We start from the raw sequence: 21,606 nt of genomic DNA, 5'->3' as shown, positions 1-21,606 counted from the left end.
CATTGGCTGACATGATCCAATATAGCTTCATTCATTTCATACCTTTTCTTGACTTTCTTTTTAAGGTTTGTAAAAGTTGCCAGACAGGAATGAAGTGCAATGAATTATTGTTAAAAGTACACTTGGCCAGCATGAAGCTTTTATGCAAAAATGGCAGTGTGAACATACAGGACTTGTAGCCCAGGATTAAGTGCTAAAAATAATTCTGCCTGAGTAATGAATACTTTTCATTCCATTTTTTTTTCTCAAATTCAAGCCCCTAGATTCTGTAACTTGCTTTTGTCATTTCATGTAAGCCTTTACCATGAGAACATTCAGACTTGTCTGCCAGCCCCACCTCGGCCTCTGAAGAATGCCCTGCATTTCACTCCTGCCACCATCTCTTATAACCTGCTCAGTATCCAGTAGCAGGCCCCTTCACCTTGTTGGACACTTGGCAAAGATTCTCACCCATTTCATGGCACACTCAGGTCGAGCAGCTGACATAGCCTCCCCCGACAAGACCGTACCAAGATGGTACACTAGAGAAAATGCAACTGCATTGCTGCCTAATGCTTTTTAAGACATTGTTAGAAAATGACAGAGCACAATGTTGCAGGGGGTCAGGCTTCTCACAACACCCCTCAAAATTAATACAAATTGAAAAAAGAATAAAACCTTTAGAAAGTCTCAAAATAAAACTGAAGCTCGCCAGAGATAATGAAATAGAAGAAAAAGAACACATACGTACAGAAGCAACAACCTAAAAAATATTCGTACACGTTCCAATGGATCATTCTACGTTCATTCAAATAATTAATGGAGGAGTTAAAATTGGCAAGAAAATTAGAATTAGAAAATTATTATGTTAAAAAGAGGTTTACTCCCAATACTCTGGAGGAGAACTGAACTGCATGATGCCCCAAAGAAATGACCCCAGGCAGAGAGAATGGCACTAAAACCAAAACTCTTAATTAAAGCCTGAAAATACCAACTGATGGAACAAAAATGCAGTGGAAACGGGAAAAAACAAGCACGGAAAACAAACAGAAAAAGAAAAACTCTCAGAACAAGATCAGTTCATGATAAAAAACCATTTACCTAAATTCTGATTTTTTTCTTCTTGACTCACAAAGTCTGTTATCAGCATGAAGAGATTTAAAGAAATTACTTGGCTACAGTTTAGAATGGCTAAAAATATGAACAAAGAAAAAGGGAAATGTTAATTTTAAAAAAGTTTTGAAAGTGGACACTAGCTTCTTTAACTATAAGACTTAAGCTGAAACATTCTTCCTCCTGATGTAAACATGAAAACTGGAGTTAATTCCACACATCTTTAGTAAAAGCCTTGATGTTTTCAGTTTATTCAATTTAAAAATCTACGATAAAAACCTATGGATTCAATAATGATTATAAAGTAGTTTTTAAGCCAATAAACTATTTTAACTATACATCATACACACTAACCTCTATGATGATTGCTTAAACCATCTTTAACATGAGGCTGTTATGAACCTGAATATATTGTATGTGTATACATATATATATATACATACACATATATATATATTTAGAGACATCATAGTTTAAAACTCTATTGTACCCATATAATGCTATACATTTAAATGCATTTTACACCTTTAATCTGTTTTAAAATCTGTAATTTATTTCTAGCCTGCTACTTTTTAACATTCTAAACTCCCCTGCAGAAATACTTATGGCTCTGTTTACAGAAATGGTGTACCATTCCCTGGAAAAATAATAGCTATACCTTTGAAAGGTATTCCAAAAGAACAGGATGCCTGTAAGGGAAAGTATTATTCTGCAGTAAAAGCCCCTGGGCATTTTTTGCCTTTTTTTATCCTACATTACCCACTACACCCTATCTCCCTACCCCCTAGCCAGCCACCTCCCATGTCATCATCATCTTTTAGAAAAATTTTAGATGATAAGAGGAGGCAGTTAAACACAAATCTCTGCCTTCATGTGAAAGTAGATTTTGCTCAGTATCCAAACACAAGGGCATTTTCAGAAAGGAAATGGGACTTCAAATGCTGAAAAAAGAATCTTGTGCATTAAGGAGAAGGAGGGAGGGGAGGATTTGTAGCTCTCAAAGCCTAGGAAGGACCACACAAGAATTCACAAACCTATTTTCTCTAGGGTGGGATGACACTTTGAAAGTCACACAAAAACCATAATGAAAAACTATAACCCAAGATAGTGCAATTAAGACCAATTTTACTGCCAAGTGCCTCAAAGCAGTAAGAAGAAACCAAGGAGCTAATTTTATCGACATATTCATTCAGGGGAAGGGAAGGACCACATGGAACTCATAATGTTTCTTATAAATTGGGCATCTTTTAGCAGTCTGGTTAAATTTTAATAAGCCTAAAATACTGTATTTTTACTGACTTTTTAAAAATCATATTTATGAAGAGGAAATCAAAAGCAAATACTTGCCAAATACTTTTACCACTGAATGCTACAAGTCAGACTATACACTTCTTGAATTTAATAGGTTTTACTTTGAAAATCGAGTTGTTTAGCAAAATACAAAGAGAACTGAAGTCTTTTTAGCCCACTACTTCATAGATATAGCCACAACTCAGCTTCAAAAAATGCCATTCCAGAACCTGAAACAATGCCTTTCTCTTTGTATGAGATGGTTTAAACTTAATTTTTGAAAGTCTGGCAGAGAAATCAATCTCTGTGTCAGAACTTTTCTGCTGTCATCTTCTTCCAATTAACGTTCAAGTCAATAATTCCAGGTAAAATTACATTAGGAATCTTTCCTTTGCTGTCATTTAGTTCCTACGACTCTAAAGCCTCAATGAGGCACGGAGGTGACTGCGACCATATTTGGCAGCTCCTACCAAGTCCAAAAGCTTGAACGGACAGGTGAGTGTATATGGGGCCCAATGGAGCATCCACTGTGAGGAAAAGTACTTCAAATAAAGTATCCTTGCTGGTTACAGCTAATTCCTGAAGAATAGATGTGGGTGTGTCCTTTCCGATCTATAATCCTGTGCATTGTACTCTAGTTTTTGAATCAGAAGGGTTTTTTTGCCCCTAACTTGCCCCAGTGCCTAACCACACACATAGACACAAACAGCAGAGAAATACAATGAGCAAACAGTTTGCATAAGTGGGCTTGTCTCCATTTTGCCCAAATATTTTATGGAGGTTACCATCGCTACAGTCTGAAGTTTCTTTCACAAAATCCTCTCTTCGGGGGTTTTATGCCAAGGACTGTATCTGAACCCCATCTCCCTTTTAAGCAGCAATAAGCAGCAAGCTCATTCATCTTGTCCTTTCATGAGCTAGATGTGATTCTAGGAAGGTGCTGCCACCTATCTCCACTGGTTTAGCTCTGAACTGGTTCATAACTGTGTTAGCATCTCTGTCCTCCACCACAATCATCCCTATGTTACTTAAAGATTTTACTGTATTTCACTAAATGAGAGTGCAGTGTCAGATTTCATCCTAAGACATGTTTTGGAATAAGAGGCTATAACAATTTCAGGGAATTGATGTGTCAAAAACTGTTCAAGCGTGCACTTCCAACAACACTTTTCAATCTGTTCTACTGTTTCCATCTACGAGAGAAACTGAAAATAAACACTGGGATACTTAAAAAAAACACCCTTTGCATTTAAGAAACAGGTGCCACACAACTACTCCATCTTACAGGGAAGAAGTCTGTTCTGGGTCCATGTGTTCCACGTGATGTTGTCAGTCTCCCCTCTCTGCCCTCCTCACTCTCTAACTCCTCTGACCCTGGCATTGATCAGCACTTTGAGGTGGGCCCACTGGGGCTCAGCCAATTTAAAAGCACCATCTGATGATGGCAGACTGGCAGCCATAAAAACATTTCAAGATGGTGCTCTGCCTCATGCTGCACCACACACTGCATATCTTAAATGTAAATTTAATTTGTTTCATAGAGGAAACAGATATTTAAATGAATTTTCTCTCCCAGTTTATCATTTTTTCCTCAAGAATAATTCACAGCTTAAATCAAACAAGAGCTCACATTACTTTTTGGGGGAGAGGTGGGTGCAAATTGAAAAAATATGTTCTTTAATGGTCTGAAGCTACGAAAGTTAAAATGGCTAAATCACTCAGGAAGAAACAGTATTTGTTGAAAGCAAATGAGCCAATTCCCACTAAAATCTGTTTAAAGAAGCAAATGTATGGTTTATGTCAAGTTATTTGTTTATTTGTTTGTTTCATGAGAAAAGGGAAGATTTGTTAAAGGAGTTAAGTAGCTCAACTTGTTTGGAGCAAAGTGCTAGATATGGCCAGTGGGTAATATTTGTTGATGATCAGCACCACTATACAGCTCCACTAACTTGTTATTTCAACATCGACTAGCAACATGTCCCAAGAGGCATTTGCCATTGTTTCAAGATTAAATCTTGGTTAACTAACACTGAGTTACCAATTAGCTGATGCCTAAATCACCTCACGTAGGAACAGAGGACAACTAGGGTAGAAAGTAGTCAGTCTTGTCTTATTGGTGTCTGGGTTACCAGCGGTAAACTTCTGACACCCAGGACACTCTACCCACCCTTTTCTTCTGTGCACTCAGAGGATGATTTAGAGGTAAATCTAGGGGAGAGATGGGAAGAAAGGAATGGGGGAAGGAGGCATTTCAAAGCCAAATACGCAAGTTTTCTGTAGTTTTCTGGGCTGCTATTCCTTACCTCTAAGCATAATGAGATTACACAGGTGTTTCCTTCCAGCTTTCACCTAGTAATTAAAGATTTGATAAGACAAAAAAGTCTTCCTAAACTACTACAGGCCTGGAAGATGAGCCTTGCTAGACAAAGATAACTATTAATAAGCATTTTTTTAAACATTACAACACAAAAGAATCCCAACAAATCATCCATCTGAACAAGAACATCTAAAAGATTAAAAAACTTACCCTCTGTATTTTTGTATAAAAATAACCTCTAAGGTACACAAAGCCCAAAGATAAATATTTGTGATCTCTTTAGTCTTACACTAGCTTAAAGTCATCTTTCTGAAAAGAGCAGTGGAACCATCTGAAATCCTTGGATTCATTTTCTCTACTAAACTGAACATATGCCAGATACCTGCATGTGCTCCCTCAAAAAAGCTACAGGTGACGAGGACAGGGTTATTTCCTCACAATGAGGGAGAGAAGAAAATCAATAAATGGCACCTTTCCCCCAAGTGTCATGTGAGTATCATTTCAAAAGAACAATTCCATTTTCAAAACTTTTGCGATGCTCAGGGTGTGTGTGTCCCTTATTCACCTATACAAATGCTAGCGAGTCATCATTATTATTCAGAACCCTAACTTTCTGAATCTGGACATCTGAATTTTTAAAATACATTTTCTCCTCATGGCACAAAAGAACAGTTCACAGCTCTGACCAAAAGGCAAGAACACTCAGGAGCTACTGCCTGGCAAATGTGGTGTCAACAACTAAAGGAAAAGAAGTTCCCTTCTTCCTAGGACCAACATGTTGTTCCACTAAAACCACTCCAAAAACAGTAAGAGAAGCCTCCCCTGCTCCTCTCCTGCCTGCCTGGCAGTGCTTGGGCACCAGTCCACTAAGGCTCAAGGACATTACGCCTTCCGCCTTTATCAGGGCACAGAAGCCTATGGATATCAAAGAGATGCATGGGGTCCAGTGCTGCCTGGCAGTTGGTAACACTGCTGTGTCAGTACTGCTACATTTTCAACAACAGAATGGGAAATTTCCATTTTCTACTATCCATAAAATTTGCAAAAATACTATACAGAGCTTTTATATTACATAACCAATATTACCATCTTGAATTTAGTTGGCAGCTTTTTTTTCTGAACAATTTAAAATACATTCTACACCTTACCTTTCCTATGTTTTTGAAAACATCTCATAGTTGGGGGCAAGTATGAAAACCCCATTTTGCTGAGAGAAACAGCAGGGAAAAGTGATTTTTCTTCCTCAGTCACACAGTATGTCAATGGTGGAGTCAAGAACAGAAATCAAGTCTCCTGGCTTCCAGTCTTCATGAAGACAACAGCCCTTTCAAGGATGTGTTCAGCAAGTGTGGAAAACTCAGAATGAATGTCTGTGACATCATTTTTGATACTTCCAGCATCTCTGCTGGCACTCCTGAAACTTGCCTTCTAGGTAAACCTAGATCAGGCCGAAGGGGAATTTAAAGAGGATCTACTTTCATCACCATGTAACAAGCATCTTCCCCAATACATTCTATACCACGCAGAGAGTGTCTGTGCATACTCCTTTTCCTTGGGCCACCCTATAGCTTACTGTGCTGCCTTCAGGGGTATCTGCATGCACTTTGTCAATCTATAAGATTTCTTTCAGGAATGTTGGCTTCTTGGAAGCCTTGGTAGGTGCCTGGATCTGGAGAAGAGGGATCTAAATTCTGTGAGGGATTCTGATGTGTTCTGCCCAAGAATGCAGTAAAAGTAACCTGTTGAGTGGACATTAGCTTAAACTTTACAAATCTGAGAAAAGCAAAAATGTCATCTCAAAACCCTCACATTCTCATTAGGATTCTTTCAGTGAATTGATCCGTGCACAGATTTTCAAGGCAGGGCCTAGCTTGATATTCATTGCACTCATAAGGTGGTCCTCTTTTAATAAGAGAAGGGCTTGTCCATCAATCTCCTGTGCTCTAAATTCATCTGCAATATCTTGACAACCTATAATTAAGAGGAGAAGCAGCATGTTAGAAACAACATGCAGATCAGACACAACATTTCACTCTTAACAGGGAGTAAGATATTGCCAGGTACCATTCAGTAGGATCTGCTGGAAAACAAATGAAATACATGTACAATACTCTTGGGCTCCGGAAGGAGAAAAGGGATCATGTGATGATGCCATTGTAAAGAGAATAACTAGTTCCACAGACTTATAAAATGAGGCAACTTTTAATTTTTTTCCGTAAGTGGCTAGGCTTAAAATTACTCTAAACATTGTGCACAGCAGCTATGCACTAAAAGACAGCAAAATTCTGCTGATGCAATTAACTCCACTGGTGGAGTTCACACACAAGGCAGAAAGTGAGAGGGATATAACATTGTTTATATGATTATGCATCTCCGTAATATAGCACACCAGAAGACTTTAGTAATAATGAACTTATTTTTGGATAATAACTGTTTCATTCAAAAGAGGACTAAAATATCAAAACATCTCTCAGTTTCAAATACTGACTCAGAGAGTCACTTCTTTCTAAAGAATTCTGTGGTTATTATCCCTTACCTTATCATATGCACAGTAATCATTGGCCAATTATATCTAAAGATTTCTTCTTTCCCTTAGACCAATAAGAACCTATCCTAGCTGTTGGTACCATATGAAATATATACAGCACTTTAAGTCAGCTTGGCTCAACTGTCCCACAGCTTAATTAATCATCTTAATGATCAAATTCAAGTGTGATCACAGTCATAGGCAGCAGCAACAGCAAAAACCTAACAATTCTGACAAATGCCTTGTCCTTCCTGTCATTCTCCATGAAGACAGAATCCAAAAGTGATGAGCTGAGAAGCCAGAAGAGCTTGGCAGGAGAATGCTCTGCATGGCAATGCAGTTATAAAACTCTAACCCCATTATTAATTGTGCTATCATGATTAAACATACAAAGTAACAGTGTATTTCACTGCTTTTAAATTCCTGCCACCTTTACAAGGGAAACTACATGGAAAAAAAAAGGTAAGAAACTATTTCACTGAATCTCTGCACCCAAACAGTCAATAGAATCAATTTTTTTCCCTAACATTAGCTTCTTTTCCTCCCACAAAACTGCCTTACTATGAATGCTTCAACTCCTAATGAGACCATAAATCCTGGCCAGTTGTAACATTTTCCTTTGTGTTCACCAAGTTACCATTCTTTTCTGTTTCTGGTTTTCAATTTCATTTTCTAATTGGATTTTTGCCCTTTCCTTAAAAATCTTTGTTTCAATAATTTCTCAATCTTTTCTCAACTGACTTGTTAGTCCCCTTCACAAACATTTTATTGATTTCCTCAACTCCTCACGTACAGAAATTATGGCGTTAAAATGGGATCACTCACCCTGGAGAAGTCCCTCTTCTGTTCCCATATAGAACTCCCACAAAAGTAGGCAGAGAGAAAGTGACTCATCTTGCATCTACTTGTAACTTACCCTTCATTTTATGGGGGAAAATGTAAGATTCTTCTCTCTTCAGTCTTAATTACAAGAGCACAGGAAAGAAAAGAAGAGGATAAGAACAGCTCCGCCTTTTCTTAGACAGCAGGCGTAGTGAGAGGGAATCCGAATCCTAAGAGCTACGTTTGGGAGAGAATGAAGGAATTCTCCATGAGGAGAAACATCTCATTACATATTCTTGTTGCTCTGTGTAAAACATGAACCTAATGAAAAACAAGCTTTCCCAAGTGGATGGTAAATATAGTCCCCAAATAATAAAAGAGTAAAAGTCAAGGAAAGCAAACTTCTGGGAAACTGTGATGCCAAGGGGCCATGGAATCTTCAGTATCTAGGCTACAACTTTCTCATTCTAACCACAGAACAGGATTAATAGGATTGTAGCTATATATTTACGTGGGACAAGCCAGAGAGAAGAGAAAGTTATTTTTCCTAGAATTAAGATAATTTGTATCCAGAAAATAATTAGAGAAAAGATGAATTTCACAAGTTTTTCTCTTGGGCACTGCATCCACTATGCTCTCTATTGAAAAAACATTGTTGATACCTACATGATTCCTGCGGTGTATACAAAATACAGGCCACAAGAGTATATACACAGCCTTCTGTCTCCCTAGAAGCTAGTAAAAGGTTCTGCAGGTCAATAATAAAACAACGACATTTCTTGACATGGATTGCTACTAGTGAAACTGAACTTTTATGTGCGCTGAAACTATCTTGCCAACTTCGTTTGGGGAGGGGGACAGAACCACAACAAAACTGGCCAGGACCAAGAATAGCTTTCTGAGCCTTCAAAGAAAGAGCTGACATGAGGAGCAATGTGTTTTTCACCTGATGGGTCAGTGAAGAAAACTTAAGATCATTTGGCAAATCCCAAGAAGCCCATTACATCAAGTCTTTGAGTAGATAACCTAAATCAATGTACAGAAAGGCATAGAATGTGTCACTTAAGACCTCTGCTGTTAGAGGTTGGGCTTACATAAGCTGTAATACACTCATGTTTATATGGAGAATAAGACAAGATAAAACTGTTGGAACAAGTACAAAGGGGGGCCTAAAGAAAGAAGGCAGAATACTCTCAACTCTGAGAACAAATAAATTACTACTGGTCACAAAAATATCTTCCTTTAGGACAAACTCATGGGGAAATACCCCTTCCTTAGAAAGAAAGCTATGCCATTCAGAAAGAAGTCCCAAGGTGAGCTCTGGTGGGGCCACAAAACACATGAAGAAAATGTATTGTTCTGGAAAGATCCCTTACTTTGTAAGCTGCTTTTTGAGTGCAAACTTTGGAGTAAAAGGCTCTGAGACAGTGTAAATGGAAGGTTACTTACCTGAACAAGTCACAGTCCTTTATAAGCAATCCCCTCTTACAAAAGGCAGGAAAAAGTCAAAGTGAGCTATTTGATCAATGTGGAGAAATAATTCTGAGTTACCAAAGGTCTAATACTAATTCCCAACACCTGACAACAAAATAATTAGATCATTATGGAGAATTACTAGCAATAAGAATTTTATTTCTCTCCAAGTGAAGCCAGTTGGATAATTTTTAGCTGTCCTGAAGATGCCACCTGCCAATCCTCAGGCATGGGGCTCCTGGTGTAGGATGGACAGCTGCCCCCCCACCCCTGGAAATCAGGGCAACACCCATGGGGTGTGAAAGTGACCTGTTACTCCATCCTGGAAGACACAGGTCAAACTGAAGCATTCCAAAAACCAGTTTCTGATCACAAGCATGAAAGACTTAAGAGAAGAATCCACAAGGCATATCTTAGGTGTTATTGGAGCAACTATCAGTTTTGACATTAAAAAAAAAAAAACAACTCTCTTAGCATTTGGAAGAAAAAATATCCCTCAAATGAGCAGTTTCTAGACTCAATTCAGCAGGGTGATGTCACTCCCCAAGAGGACAATAGCCAAACCTCAATCCTGGACGATTTCAAATGGGATCATGGGCAGCAGATTCCACTATTGGCACCAAAAACAACAACAAAACATCTACTCTGGTCTAAAACTGGAGATACATTCCACTGAATATAAAAACATCAGTCAACAAAGAGACAACACTCCTCTATAAATCTGATTCTAAATATCTACAAGCTGAATGCTTGGCATTACTTATTGGCACTGAGACACTTTTGGGATTGTGTTCAAAAACATGCCAACTTCCTAGTAAAGGATTTATTTTTTTTTAAATCATTCTCCTTTTAGAGTGGCCTACTTGAGAGGGGTACAATATGAAAAAAATTACTTTCTAGAACAAGCTGGTCAATGCAATTGGATGAGGAAAGTGTTCTTTCTAGGGAAATGTCCTCAAGCTGGTAGATATAAAACAAGTATTTTTCAAAAAGTATTTACTATTTTTTAACCACTTTTTATATATTTTAAATGTGATCTTCAAGATACCTTGGTTGCCCTTCATAAAGAATAATTAATTGTTGGACACATTTCAATGGTTCTGGCAAGCACGTCTGCCCAAGAGGCCTGTTTTCTAAAATGCTTAGATGATGTTATTATAAATCCCAAAAGAGAATATACAATCAGGAAAAAATGAGCTCTTTTTGTGAGCCATATGCACTAGGCCACGAATGATGAAAAATTCTTGGTCTCATCATCAGCGAAGGCACAGGTTTCCGCTGCAAAATAACCTATCAGCCCCGCCCTGAGACAGTGGCTATGGGAAGCGTGCTGTTGTGATGAAAAGGAGGAAGCAAAATCAGCAAGCTGATGAAGAGTGCTGCCCCAGACAGTGAGCAAGAAAAATGTCAACAAGAAGGAATAGCACATATTCACTCTAACAAGTGAAATGGAATTTCACCTTTGCATCTTCTTTTTTAAATTTCAGAAGCATATTTTATTTGAAAAAAAATTGGAAGTTGGCTTCTCTGAAAAAAAAAAGTTTGGTTTTTCTTTCAAAGAAAGAAAAATAATTTTATAGTATAAAGATCTTGATTGAGTTTCAAAGACATAAAAGAAAGGAATTTGTCTTTGTAATGATTTTCCCCCCAAAAAGGGATGGAGATAAGGGAAGAAAAGAAGAGGAGAAGGGAAGGGACGTCTGAGGTCTCAAGAGAAGTCAGACTGAAGAGAGGGAAGCCCCTTCCTGTCTTCATCGGCTGGGAGAGGGGCACAGCAGGAGCAAGAGCTGGGGGGCAGGTACAAGAAAATGCCCAGCTGTGCTGAGGGAAGAAGCAGGAGGAAACAAACCACATTAAAGCAGCCACTGCCAGTGAACACAGACACAAAACACCCTGGGGATCCGCATAAGAACAAAACATAAATGCCCCTCAAGAGACTGAACCACATACCCGGCAGAGAATGGATGAAGGCCCACACTTCATCAACCGTCCATATGGATGGCTCTGTTTGCGCCACCGGGAGCAAGTCACTGCTGTCGGGCATCTTCCGAAGCCGGCCCTCCCGGAGCTCACGCTCTCGCTCCCTCTCGCTCTGCCTTCGCAGACGAGTGATCATAGCGGTTGGCACAGGCTCTTCGTGAGGAGCCAAGCCTTCTTCTGCAGATGGATAAGTAATTGGAAGCTGGAAAATGCAGTACAAGTAAAATACAGCATTGTACTTTCCTTGTATGTCTGAAAAGAGTATTGCAGAAAGAATCAAATTTTCTACAGACCTGCCTAGGAAAATGTTCTCGTGCTGCTCCATCAGGGCCACTTGGACGACGGCCGCTATGCGCAAGGCTTTGATTATCAGGCTTCCGATTCCAACGACTAAGAGCAAACTTCTTGGAACAGCTAACATTGTACCTAAGAAACCCAAGCAAGCAAAGCACATTCAATGATTCAAAATAAGAGCAGATTTTTGTTGCCAAATACTGTTTGGAAATTAAGTAAATGTTATTACTAAATATACTTTTAATAAATTGTGAGACCTCACTACAAATGACCTCGCCATTAAACTTGCCTGTGCTCTTGGTAAAATCATGACACATCTCACTCTAATACATAAAGCTTTTAACAACAGTTTTCCCTAATACCATTAAAACAAAATTCCTACTGTGTATGTAATGGTTCAACTGACATTAAATTTTGTTTTCCTCAGCTAGAAATTGCAAAAAGGTTTAGGGAGATTAAGATAATTATTATGAGATACAATAATTTCCTTTAAAATGTTAAATAATTGGAGCAGAAAGATACAAAATAAATCTTAAGAAACTTTTCAAAATATGACTGAAATTAGGAAATGAAAATGTAAACTAAAGCCCTCAAAACTGTGAGTGCTTCATCACTCCCTATTCCAGGGCATGTATTCAGGGCTTCTGAAAAAAGCAAAGAAATAATTTTTTAAAATGACAAGTATATTTTTCAGCCATCAACAGAATTAAAATAGTTTCAATTACATTTTACCAACAGTGGATATCAGAATTATGAAAATTTAAAAGGTCCCTAGATATTCTTGTTTTGTTTGCTTGTTTGTTTTCTAGTACAAGGAGACAAAAGCAGCATCTCTAGGAGGGGCCAGTGTTAGCAAAATCAGCCTGGGAAGGGCTACTCACGAGCCCTCCCATTAAGTTCTTCCAAGTGTATGCACATATAAACAATCTCCTTTTTTTTTTAAAGGGGGAAGGAGCTTAAAGAAGGAATGTGATGTGAAGAAAGGAAAAGAGAAATGTTAGATCTCAATTCCAATTAAAACTGTCAGTGATTAATGCATTCTTATAGTGTTCTTTAATATACAAAGGTAAGAAGTCTCATAATCATTAGAAGTCCCTAAGGATTTCATCAGATTAGCATGTAAACAGACAAAAATAATTTTCCTCATTGATGTTTTTGAGTGAGAATAATACCAGAAATAAAATACAGTAAATTATAGAAATAAACAGAGAATTTTTCCCCAAAGGAAAAATACGCCTCAGGCCTGGTACTTAGATTGTAAATCTGTCCATCCTCAAATGTTTATAGATCACTTGTTAACTGTACTTATCTCTGGAAAGACCACTATGAAATGTCCTAACTGCTATCATATGTATCCAAAGACGTTTACCTTCCCTATAAGGGAATATCTATAAGGGATAGAGAGAAAAAAGGGGAAAAAATCCAATCTCCTGACTTTATTAGCAACCTGTGATTTTAGCCCATGGAAAAAAGTCTCTGAAGTCACTAGAACCAACACTGAGATCTAAGTAACAGAAACTCCCCTCGCCTGTAATTCACACATTTCCCCTCAGTGCTGAGCCCCTTTAGAGGGATAAGAAATAAGGGGGATGAAATGATGATCTGGATAACCCCGATGGCTCAGCAGTTGGGGAAGGTACAGAGAAAATAGGAAGGGTGAATAAATATCCTGTACCTCAAATATCACATGTAAAAACTTTCCAACATTTGTTTTAACCTCTGCGTCTGTTTTCATAGTTTTCCGTAAATGACAAGTCCATGAGGTGAGGCGGCCACAGCCACTCATTGTACTTCACTGTATCATGAAAGAGTCACAGGATCTGTTTTACTTGCCATTATTCTTAATAATAAATACATCAATTTTCAATCCCTCCAGTATTATTAGGTTAAAGGTAATTTTAGGCAGTCCTTGTTGAAAAACTTTGGTTTCACCTACGTATAAGCCTTGAATGGCACTGGCATTTAATAATGAACATGTAAATAGATATATATATTCATTACTGGGGGGAGGGTTCCAGAATAATTTTTCTGGAATGCCAATTTTACTAAATGCCAAGAAATGTAAAGCATTTACTATAAAATTTATCTAGGGTATTTCCTATTTGAATATTTTACTTTGTATTAGACAACTAAAGTGTGTTTCACCAAATTTAAATCTGAAATGATAAAAATCAAGTTAAGTTAACATTGATCATGTTCCATCTTCAGAAAGAAGTGATAAAAGGACTTAAATTTTAAAATGCCCAGTGAATATGATCAGTTTTCAAATTATCTAAATCTATTTTTTTTCATATTTCTGGTTGTTAGATGTTTTAAGTTATGATGTTCCTAATTTGAAGATACCACAAAAATAATCTTAGTAAGATTAATTTCAGAATGTCATTTTAAAATGGGGGAGTAAAGCAGGCCTCCTGTAAATGTTGGAAAAATAAAGTGAGCCAGCCAGGTTTCATTTCAGTGCCTCAGTAGACTTTATAAACATTGTCTAGAGTACAGAAATTGGGGGGGCTGGGGAAGGAGAGACTGTCAATCACCCTTCAGCATCATGGCAGAAGATGGCCCTTTTAGGCACTAATCTCATCACCAAGCTATGACAATAGAGCATTTCATCTGCTGTTACTGCAAAAGAAGTTACAACAAATACTATGAATGTGGCATTTCTAAGTAGCAAATCTGATGTCTGAATGTTTAAAGGAGCTCCGGAAAATGTCTAAATTATGATTATCCCTCTATATTCTCCTACTCTAACACTTGCATCATTATAAATAAGTTTAGTTATGAAAGCAATATTTTTTGTAGATTTTAATTTTATTTCAGTAAATATTAAGACCAAAAAAATACCTTTTGGCACATGACATAGTGCAGAATCGTTTTGAACGTAGGAACTCATTAGCATATCCCATCTTCCCACAAAATTCACACTTGAGCAACTCACTGTCCATTTCCTCTAATCCCTCTAAAAAAAAAAAAAAAAGAAAAATTCCAAATATGCAACTGTGTTTTGTGAGACTTCAAGAATAGGCTGCCTCGACTGTAGATAAGCAGCCCTCGAACTTCTCAGTCAACAGCCTCCTCAGTAGGACAAAAAGCTCTTTAAACCAACCACACCATTCTCTTCCTCTTGCCAATGCACAGGAGTCTGTCTAGGTAAGTAGCCATTACATTTTAATGTAATGTTCATTTGCATGAAATCAATGTAAGATTTTTTTAACACACGTTTTTGTATAACCTGGATTTTGGACTTAACCCATAGATGACCATCCTATCTGGAAGATCCCTAAGGATCATCACTATGGAACACTCTTAAAGAAGCACTCATCAGGCATACAAATGGCTATATTTACTTAGATATCTTAAGTAATAGATATTAACAAAGATCATAAAATCACCGTAACTTTCCTTTTCACCCAGACTCTCTTCTCCCCAAACCAAATCCAATGACCTCTTCCTTCAAGGCCTCACGCAAGACTTATCTTCTCCAAGAAGCCCAACTCAATCAAGAGTATTTTGTTCCGGCTGTTAGTTATTCACGCTGCTGACATTCATTCAAACACTCTTCAAGTGAGAATAACATTGTCTCCCCTTTACATAGCATTTTAAGGTTTATAAAGTGTTTTACTTGCATTACCTCATTTGAGCTTTAAAACAGCCCCACTAAGTACTAAAGGTAGTACCTGAACCCAGGGCTTCCTGCCGCCAGGTCCTGCGATGTGTTCACCACCTCATGCGGGAACATGCTATTTTCCATTTTTGTCTTTGTGTGATCAGTTAACAACAAGCTGCACTGCATGTACAATAGGTACTTAATAAGTGCCTGAGGAATTGAAATGAAATCCATAGTTCTTTCTGTCCTATTTGCCTTAATCCAACGAAAGACACTTTTTGGTTTGTTCTACAATGTTTCTAATACTATGGCAGTAACACAGGCATTGTCTAGCAAACTGGTCAATCAACAAATAGTCCAGTTTAAAAAATGTTTTCATCTTTTCTTGCAAGTTCATATTTATAAACCACAAAAATCTGCAGTAAAATGATTCCTCTGGCGAACAGGCATTTTGTTGCAAACGCCCTCTTTCTGCGATGTCCATTTTAACAAAGTTTTGTATAAAGACAAAGTCTCAGTTAGCTATTTTAAGATGATATTAGGAAGCCTGAAATGTAGAGCTGGGGATGATATGTACTCATTGCGAAGCTTGCCAGGCACTTACATCACTGTGTCACTGGTGAGACAGATGGTAAAATATTAATGCAAGTGAAAGATAGCAAGAATGGCTAAGATTATTGTGCAACAACATGCAGTTCCAAGAAACACTTTATTATGGATGAACAAACCAAAAGAAAATTAGACTAAAAAGTATTTTAAAGTGCATGTAAAACTCGTTGCTCTGACAGTAATGAGAAAACGATCTTTCTTCAATTAGTGAATCTGATAAAGCTTTGCCTGAGCTACAGAGGGCCAGCAATCCTGACCAGGTCTTTGTACTTGGTCCTGCTCCCAGGTGACCAAACTGGGTAGGCCTCAGGACTTCCCCCTCAGTTAGGATGATGAAAGGTAGCCCTGAGACTTGTACCTGAAAGGCAACCCCCACTGTATACCTCTCAACCACAACTACCACTGACCTAGGGTAATGTCAAGGGCAAATGAACTTTCTCTAACCTTCCCTGTGACCAAGTGGACGCTATTAAAGGCCCTTTGTTCCCAGAATATTGGTTCACCACAGCATCACTACGCAGACAACAGTTTAGAACAGAATTTGTGATTGCCAAACTCTAATTTAAAAAAGAATGGGGGATGAGGAGGGGAAAATCAGCTGATAGTTTTGACATTTTAAAAATAACATCCTTCAAATTACCTCAAGAGTCGAAGAAAACAGTAAAAAGATAATGTCATTTTACAGATCATAATGGTTAACTAGCAAAACTGGATTAAAATAAAGAAAAAAATTAAACTTCAAAAAAACAAGATATAACACACCATAACATCAACAAGCCTGACCACTGAAGGAGCCTGCTGACCACAGGAAGAAGGTGTTGAGAGAGAAAGGTTACAAGACGCATTTTGTAACAAAGTCAAGGAAAGAAGGATGAGAGTCTGAACTGGAGACATGCATCCTCCTCCACCACCCCACGCCCCCACTTGGCTAGTTAAAGCCAAGATTAAAACCTAAGACAGGACCAGGAGATATGGGAATTTTAACAAGTGTGCCTATATGCCTACGAAGAACTGTTCTGACAGCTGAGGATTCCTTTGCCTGATATGGATCATAAGCCCTCTATATCTTATCCAACATTATTTTTGCCCATGTTTCCTAATAAATCCTCCAAAAATGTTCTACTTGACATGCCGAAGCCCTTCCTTGCCCCCACAGCAACCTCTCAAGCTACCCATCTCCACTGTGGCACTATCCTACTACCAGACACGCAGATCCTGAATGCTGAGGCAATATGGCAAAACTGGGTTTGAAACTGGAGACTGTGTACTTGACAGGAGTCCTGGCTCTGCCACTTTCCACCTGTGTGACCCTCCATCTCCTCACCACCACTTCCAGGTCTAAGGCTAAACTGCTCTACTCTACCTTCTATACTTCAGGCCATGGAACTGCCTAGTGACATGCTACAGAGGCTGAGCTTTTGAGTTTTTGGAGATCACCCCTAAGAGATGGGCTTCTGACAACACTGTGCCCTCTCCTCCTGATCCTCCCCCCACTTCCCTATGGACACAGTGCATAGCACACCAGCAGGGCCCCTCCAAAATATACTTATGAAGGGCAAACTCAACAGGCTGCCCTTTCTCAGGGGCATCCAGGCCACTCATGGTTTTATCTGCTCCGTTCCAGGATGTAGAGTTTAACCAGATTCTTTGGAATTACAGTGGATATCATCAAGGCTCTGTCCTACATCAGAGGCTGAATGTAATTAATACAGTAAGTCAGCAGGGTGTGGCTGAGCAGAACTTCAGATCCAGGCCTTGTAACCAAAGACCACTTGTCCTGCCTCTCTCTCAAGCTGTGGTGATGAAAGCACTCTGTGAGCCTCAATGGACTTCTATTACCATCTTTTAATAAAAGCACTGGGAGAACATTATTAATAACACAGTGGATGTGTTATTTCTTTATTTCTATGACCCTACTCCTTGTGTATCATGTAACTTTGTCACTTGAGAGAAGTGGAAAACAGACAGCACATCTCTCATCACATTAGCCAATATACTGGTAGCCACATACTGGTGTTTATATATTTTTTTCTTTCTGAGAAAGAAAAGTAAAATGAAAATCTGAAGACTCACTCGGACAGGTTGTCACATGCACATACTGTACATCAAAATCATCGAGACCACATCAAGATGCAGCTTTAGAGACCAATCTGTACAGCAGTCTGAGCACTGGCATTGAGCCAAGTGTGCTAGATAGATCACCTAAGGTGCTCACCAATGACATGGAAGATGTCTCACCTAGAACCTTGTTGGGAGGTTCTGGCTGAAGAAAATTTGCACTAATCCAGGAAGAAGAACCCACCAAACAAAACCAAAGAACTGAGGCAACGCTGCTTTTTTGTACTGGAGCAGAGGTTCAAGGCCATGAACACAGCATCACAGACCTAAAGCCAGAGAGGACCTCAGAGACCACACAGATGGGAAAAGGCAGGTCTGTGGGGGGAGCATCCAAACACAAAAAAGGATTCACAGTTTAATTTCTCTTCTGAAAGAAATGAGAAGAGCTAAGTTCTAAAAATCCCTTTTCTGACACCTGCATGCTAGTAACCAATCTGATGTGCTACTTGCTAAGAACTAAATGACCTCACAGGCCTAAGATCTGCCCCACTGTAGATAGGGGGTTCCCAATCATTTTGTGATAAGTACCTATTTTCCACTTCTCTCAAGTGACAAAGTTATGTGATATACAAGGAGTAGGGTCATAGAAATAAAGAAACCAATCACTGTTTATAAAACTGACTTGGAATTGACTTACAAGTCATGTATGTTTCTAAGTCAGTATTTCTCCATTGTAAGTCTGCTCCTGTTTGAACATTTTTACCCATACCTTACGCATCCTAACTAAGAGGCTTTTCCTTTTCAGGGACACTCCACCATAATCCTCTATTTGCCATGAATTACTTCATAAATAAGCTGAGCAAAAACAATAATAATAATAAACCAATAATGTCCACGATTTTCCTACTTGTGTACACAAGAGAGCATATCGGAAACACAATGTAGCAGGAAAATGTGTGTCTACATACAGCAGTTACTGCAGACACAGAAAGAATGTGGGATCTCAAACTGTTTCAGCACATTTATTTTTCCTATTTTTAATTCAAAATAAAAGCTTCCTTAACTAAAGAGTTGTGCTTGACCCAAAAAAGGTATTCCAGTGACTGAAGTAAAAATAACTTAAACTAAGCCCTTAAGAAAAATTTATAACTTCAGAGAGGCCTGGAAGGACTTACATGATCTGATGCTAAGTGAAAGGAGCAGAACCAGCACAGCACAGCAACAACCACAGTGTGTGAGAGTTTTTTCTGATAGACTTGGAATTTCATAATAACACAAGAACTTATTTAAAAAAAATCCCAATGGTGGTTTTCTAAGGCAAAATGCCTTCCACACTCAGAGAAAGAAATATGGAAGTCATTCGCAGAATGTAGCAGATCATGTTTGTGTGTGTGTGTGTTTTTGCATACCATGTTTTGATTTGTTATATGATTTCTTCCACTTAGTTTAGTTCGACTACATAGCATGACTATAGTGAAAATGTACTCAATAGGAAAATATATGTAGAACCTATATAGAATTGTATGCTGTCGTGGGGAGGGAGGGGGGTAATGAAGGGTAGGTGTGGGGGGGATAAAATCTTAATTTTATGGCAGTGATTGTAAAACATTAAAAAACAATTTAAAAAAATAAAAGGCATAAAATATGTAAAAAAAAAAAGAAAAGAAAAAAATTTGTAAATCAAGGTTTCTACTAATACTATGTTAATCTTCTAGCTCACATAGGAAACCAAACTAGTGACAATATTATTAAGAAACAAAGGAATATTTTTTTTGGAGGGTGCAATTTCATTTTTCTAAGATTTGTGAAGGAAGAAAACATTAATTCTTGAATGAAATGAGCATTTTCAGATGCCAACCGTTCACATACAGATGTATAATAACAAACTGATAATGAAACTGAAAAAAGTAAACAATTTCAACCATTAAGACAAAATGTCGTTTATCCCTTGTGGCATGCAAGTCATCTTCATAATATGGTGTAATATGTTCGTGGTCCCCAGGTGTACACAGCATTTATTTAGGACTGGACTCTGTTCATTCTTCATTTTTGAAGAGGACCACGCCATCAGAGAAATGATGACATGACTTGCACTTGACTTTGTTTTGAGTGAGGATGGGCTGTGCAGGTCACCAGCCTCACTTTCTCCTCCTGAACATCTGGATCCAGTGGCCTGATATTCATCAGGATGACTGGATACGGCCCAGGATGCAATGGGAGATCTTGGCCTTTTTAGGCTGCCCTTTTCAGGTACTCACTAGATGCTCAGTCAGACAATTTCCATTGCTAACATTGTAGCTACATGTTCTAAGATTGTTTCTAATGCTGTTTATACTGTAACTTTCCCCAAAATTACAAAGTGTTAGAAAGAGACACAAGTATCAGAAAAACCTGGAAAGACTTATTATGAACGGATGCTGAGTGAAAAGGGCAGAACCAGGAAAATACTCCACAGTAACAGCTACATTGGTGGATGACTTTGGCATCGTGAGGATCTAAGACAACTCCAAAAAACTCACAATGGAAAGTGCTATCCACATCCAGAGAAAGAACTTTGGAGTCTGAATGCAGATGGAAGCAGACTATTTGCTCTCCTTTTCTTTTGTTGTTTTGTTTTACTTCTTCTTTCTTATGATTCCTCCCATTAGTTCTAATTTTTCTTTACATCTTTACATTCTTTTCACATATGTTTAATATGAATGAATAAGTACAGCCTAAATCAGACTGCATGATGTATTGAGGAGAGGGAAGGAGAAGGAAGGAGAGAAAATTTAAAACTCAAAAAATGAATGTTAAAAATGAAAAATAAATAAATTTTAAAAAGAAAAAAGAAAGAGACACAAACAGTCCAGAGATTCTAAAAAACGAAGAAAAGCGCTCTGTTGAGGATCTATGGGAGCACATGACAGAATGAAGACAGAAGGAGCATGTTCATGTACAATGATGGATGGAGTGCCCCCACCAAAGAAAACACAGATTCTTCTAAGCAACCACATAGACAGCAAAGTAAAAATCTGAGCTGGAATGGACAAGTGTCAAATCCCAAACACCAAAAGGAAAAAACCCACACAACACTTATTCGAAAAACAAGCTACAAACCTTCAGCAGCCATGTCTTCCATCTCGGTGTCCGATGAATTATCAGCATGCTTTGTGTTGTTCTGGAGCTCTGCCTGGACACACATGCCACTCATGACAGTGTTATCCAAAAGGGGCCTTTTCTTCACAGGCTGCTCTACTAGCAAAGAAGAACGACTCACCTAACATAAGGGAGAAAAAAGAAGTGAAATATCTTTCGTTCAAATAAGTAATTTCCCCAAATTTTGAATTATGTGAGAAAAGCTATTTAGCTGTTCCCACCCTTGGATCCAGAGATCCCACTACTCCCTTTACACCCTGAGAAGGGTAAGGATAGAACCAGAAGATCCAATAGGTATGAAAGTATTTATAGCACAATTATATGTAACAGCAAATAGAAATAGTAGTACATGCTCGCACAGTGGGTAACGGTGGTGTAGGGACAGACTGGAAGATTACTGTC

General features: G+C 38.4%; 1 protein-coding gene across 12 annotated transcripts in view; it reads right to left on the bottom strand.

Moving 5' to 3' along the window:
- Positions 1 to 4,812: 4,812 nt before the first annotated feature.
- Positions 4,813 to 21,606, bottom strand: part of PHC3 (polyhomeotic homolog 3) — a 63,456-nt gene continuing 46,662 nt past the window's right edge. For 7 of the 12 annotated variants that reach the window (XM_072618492.1, XM_072618493.1, XM_072618496.1 and 4 more), the window contains 4 exons: positions 21,166 to 21,325; positions 14,637 to 14,751; positions 11,795 to 11,927; positions 11,138 to 11,703 (listed from right to left, as the gene is read on the bottom strand). In XM_072618492.1, coding sequence (XP_072474593.1) covers positions 11,230 to 11,703; positions 11,795 to 11,927; positions 14,637 to 14,751; positions 21,166 to 21,325 — 882 coding nt within the window. In that variant the 3' untranslated portion in view covers positions 11,138 to 11,229. Of the gene's footprint in view, positions 6,671 to 8,142; positions 8,286 to 11,137; positions 11,704 to 11,794; positions 11,928 to 14,636; positions 14,752 to 21,165; positions 21,326 to 21,606 lie in introns of those variants that run through there. The other 5 variants (XM_072618495.1, XM_072618497.1, XM_072618501.1 and 2 more) reach the window with 3 other exon arrangements.

The sequence above is a fragment of the Notamacropus eugenii genome, chromosome 6 (assembly GCF_028372415.1).
Source record: "Notamacropus eugenii isolate mMacEug1 chromosome 6, mMacEug1.pri_v2, whole genome shotgun sequence".
NCBI lineage: Eukaryota > Metazoa > Chordata > Mammalia > Diprotodontia > Macropodidae > Notamacropus > Notamacropus eugenii.
Note: the sequence above shows the minus strand (reverse complement) of the source record. Positions and strands in the feature narration are given on the sequence as shown.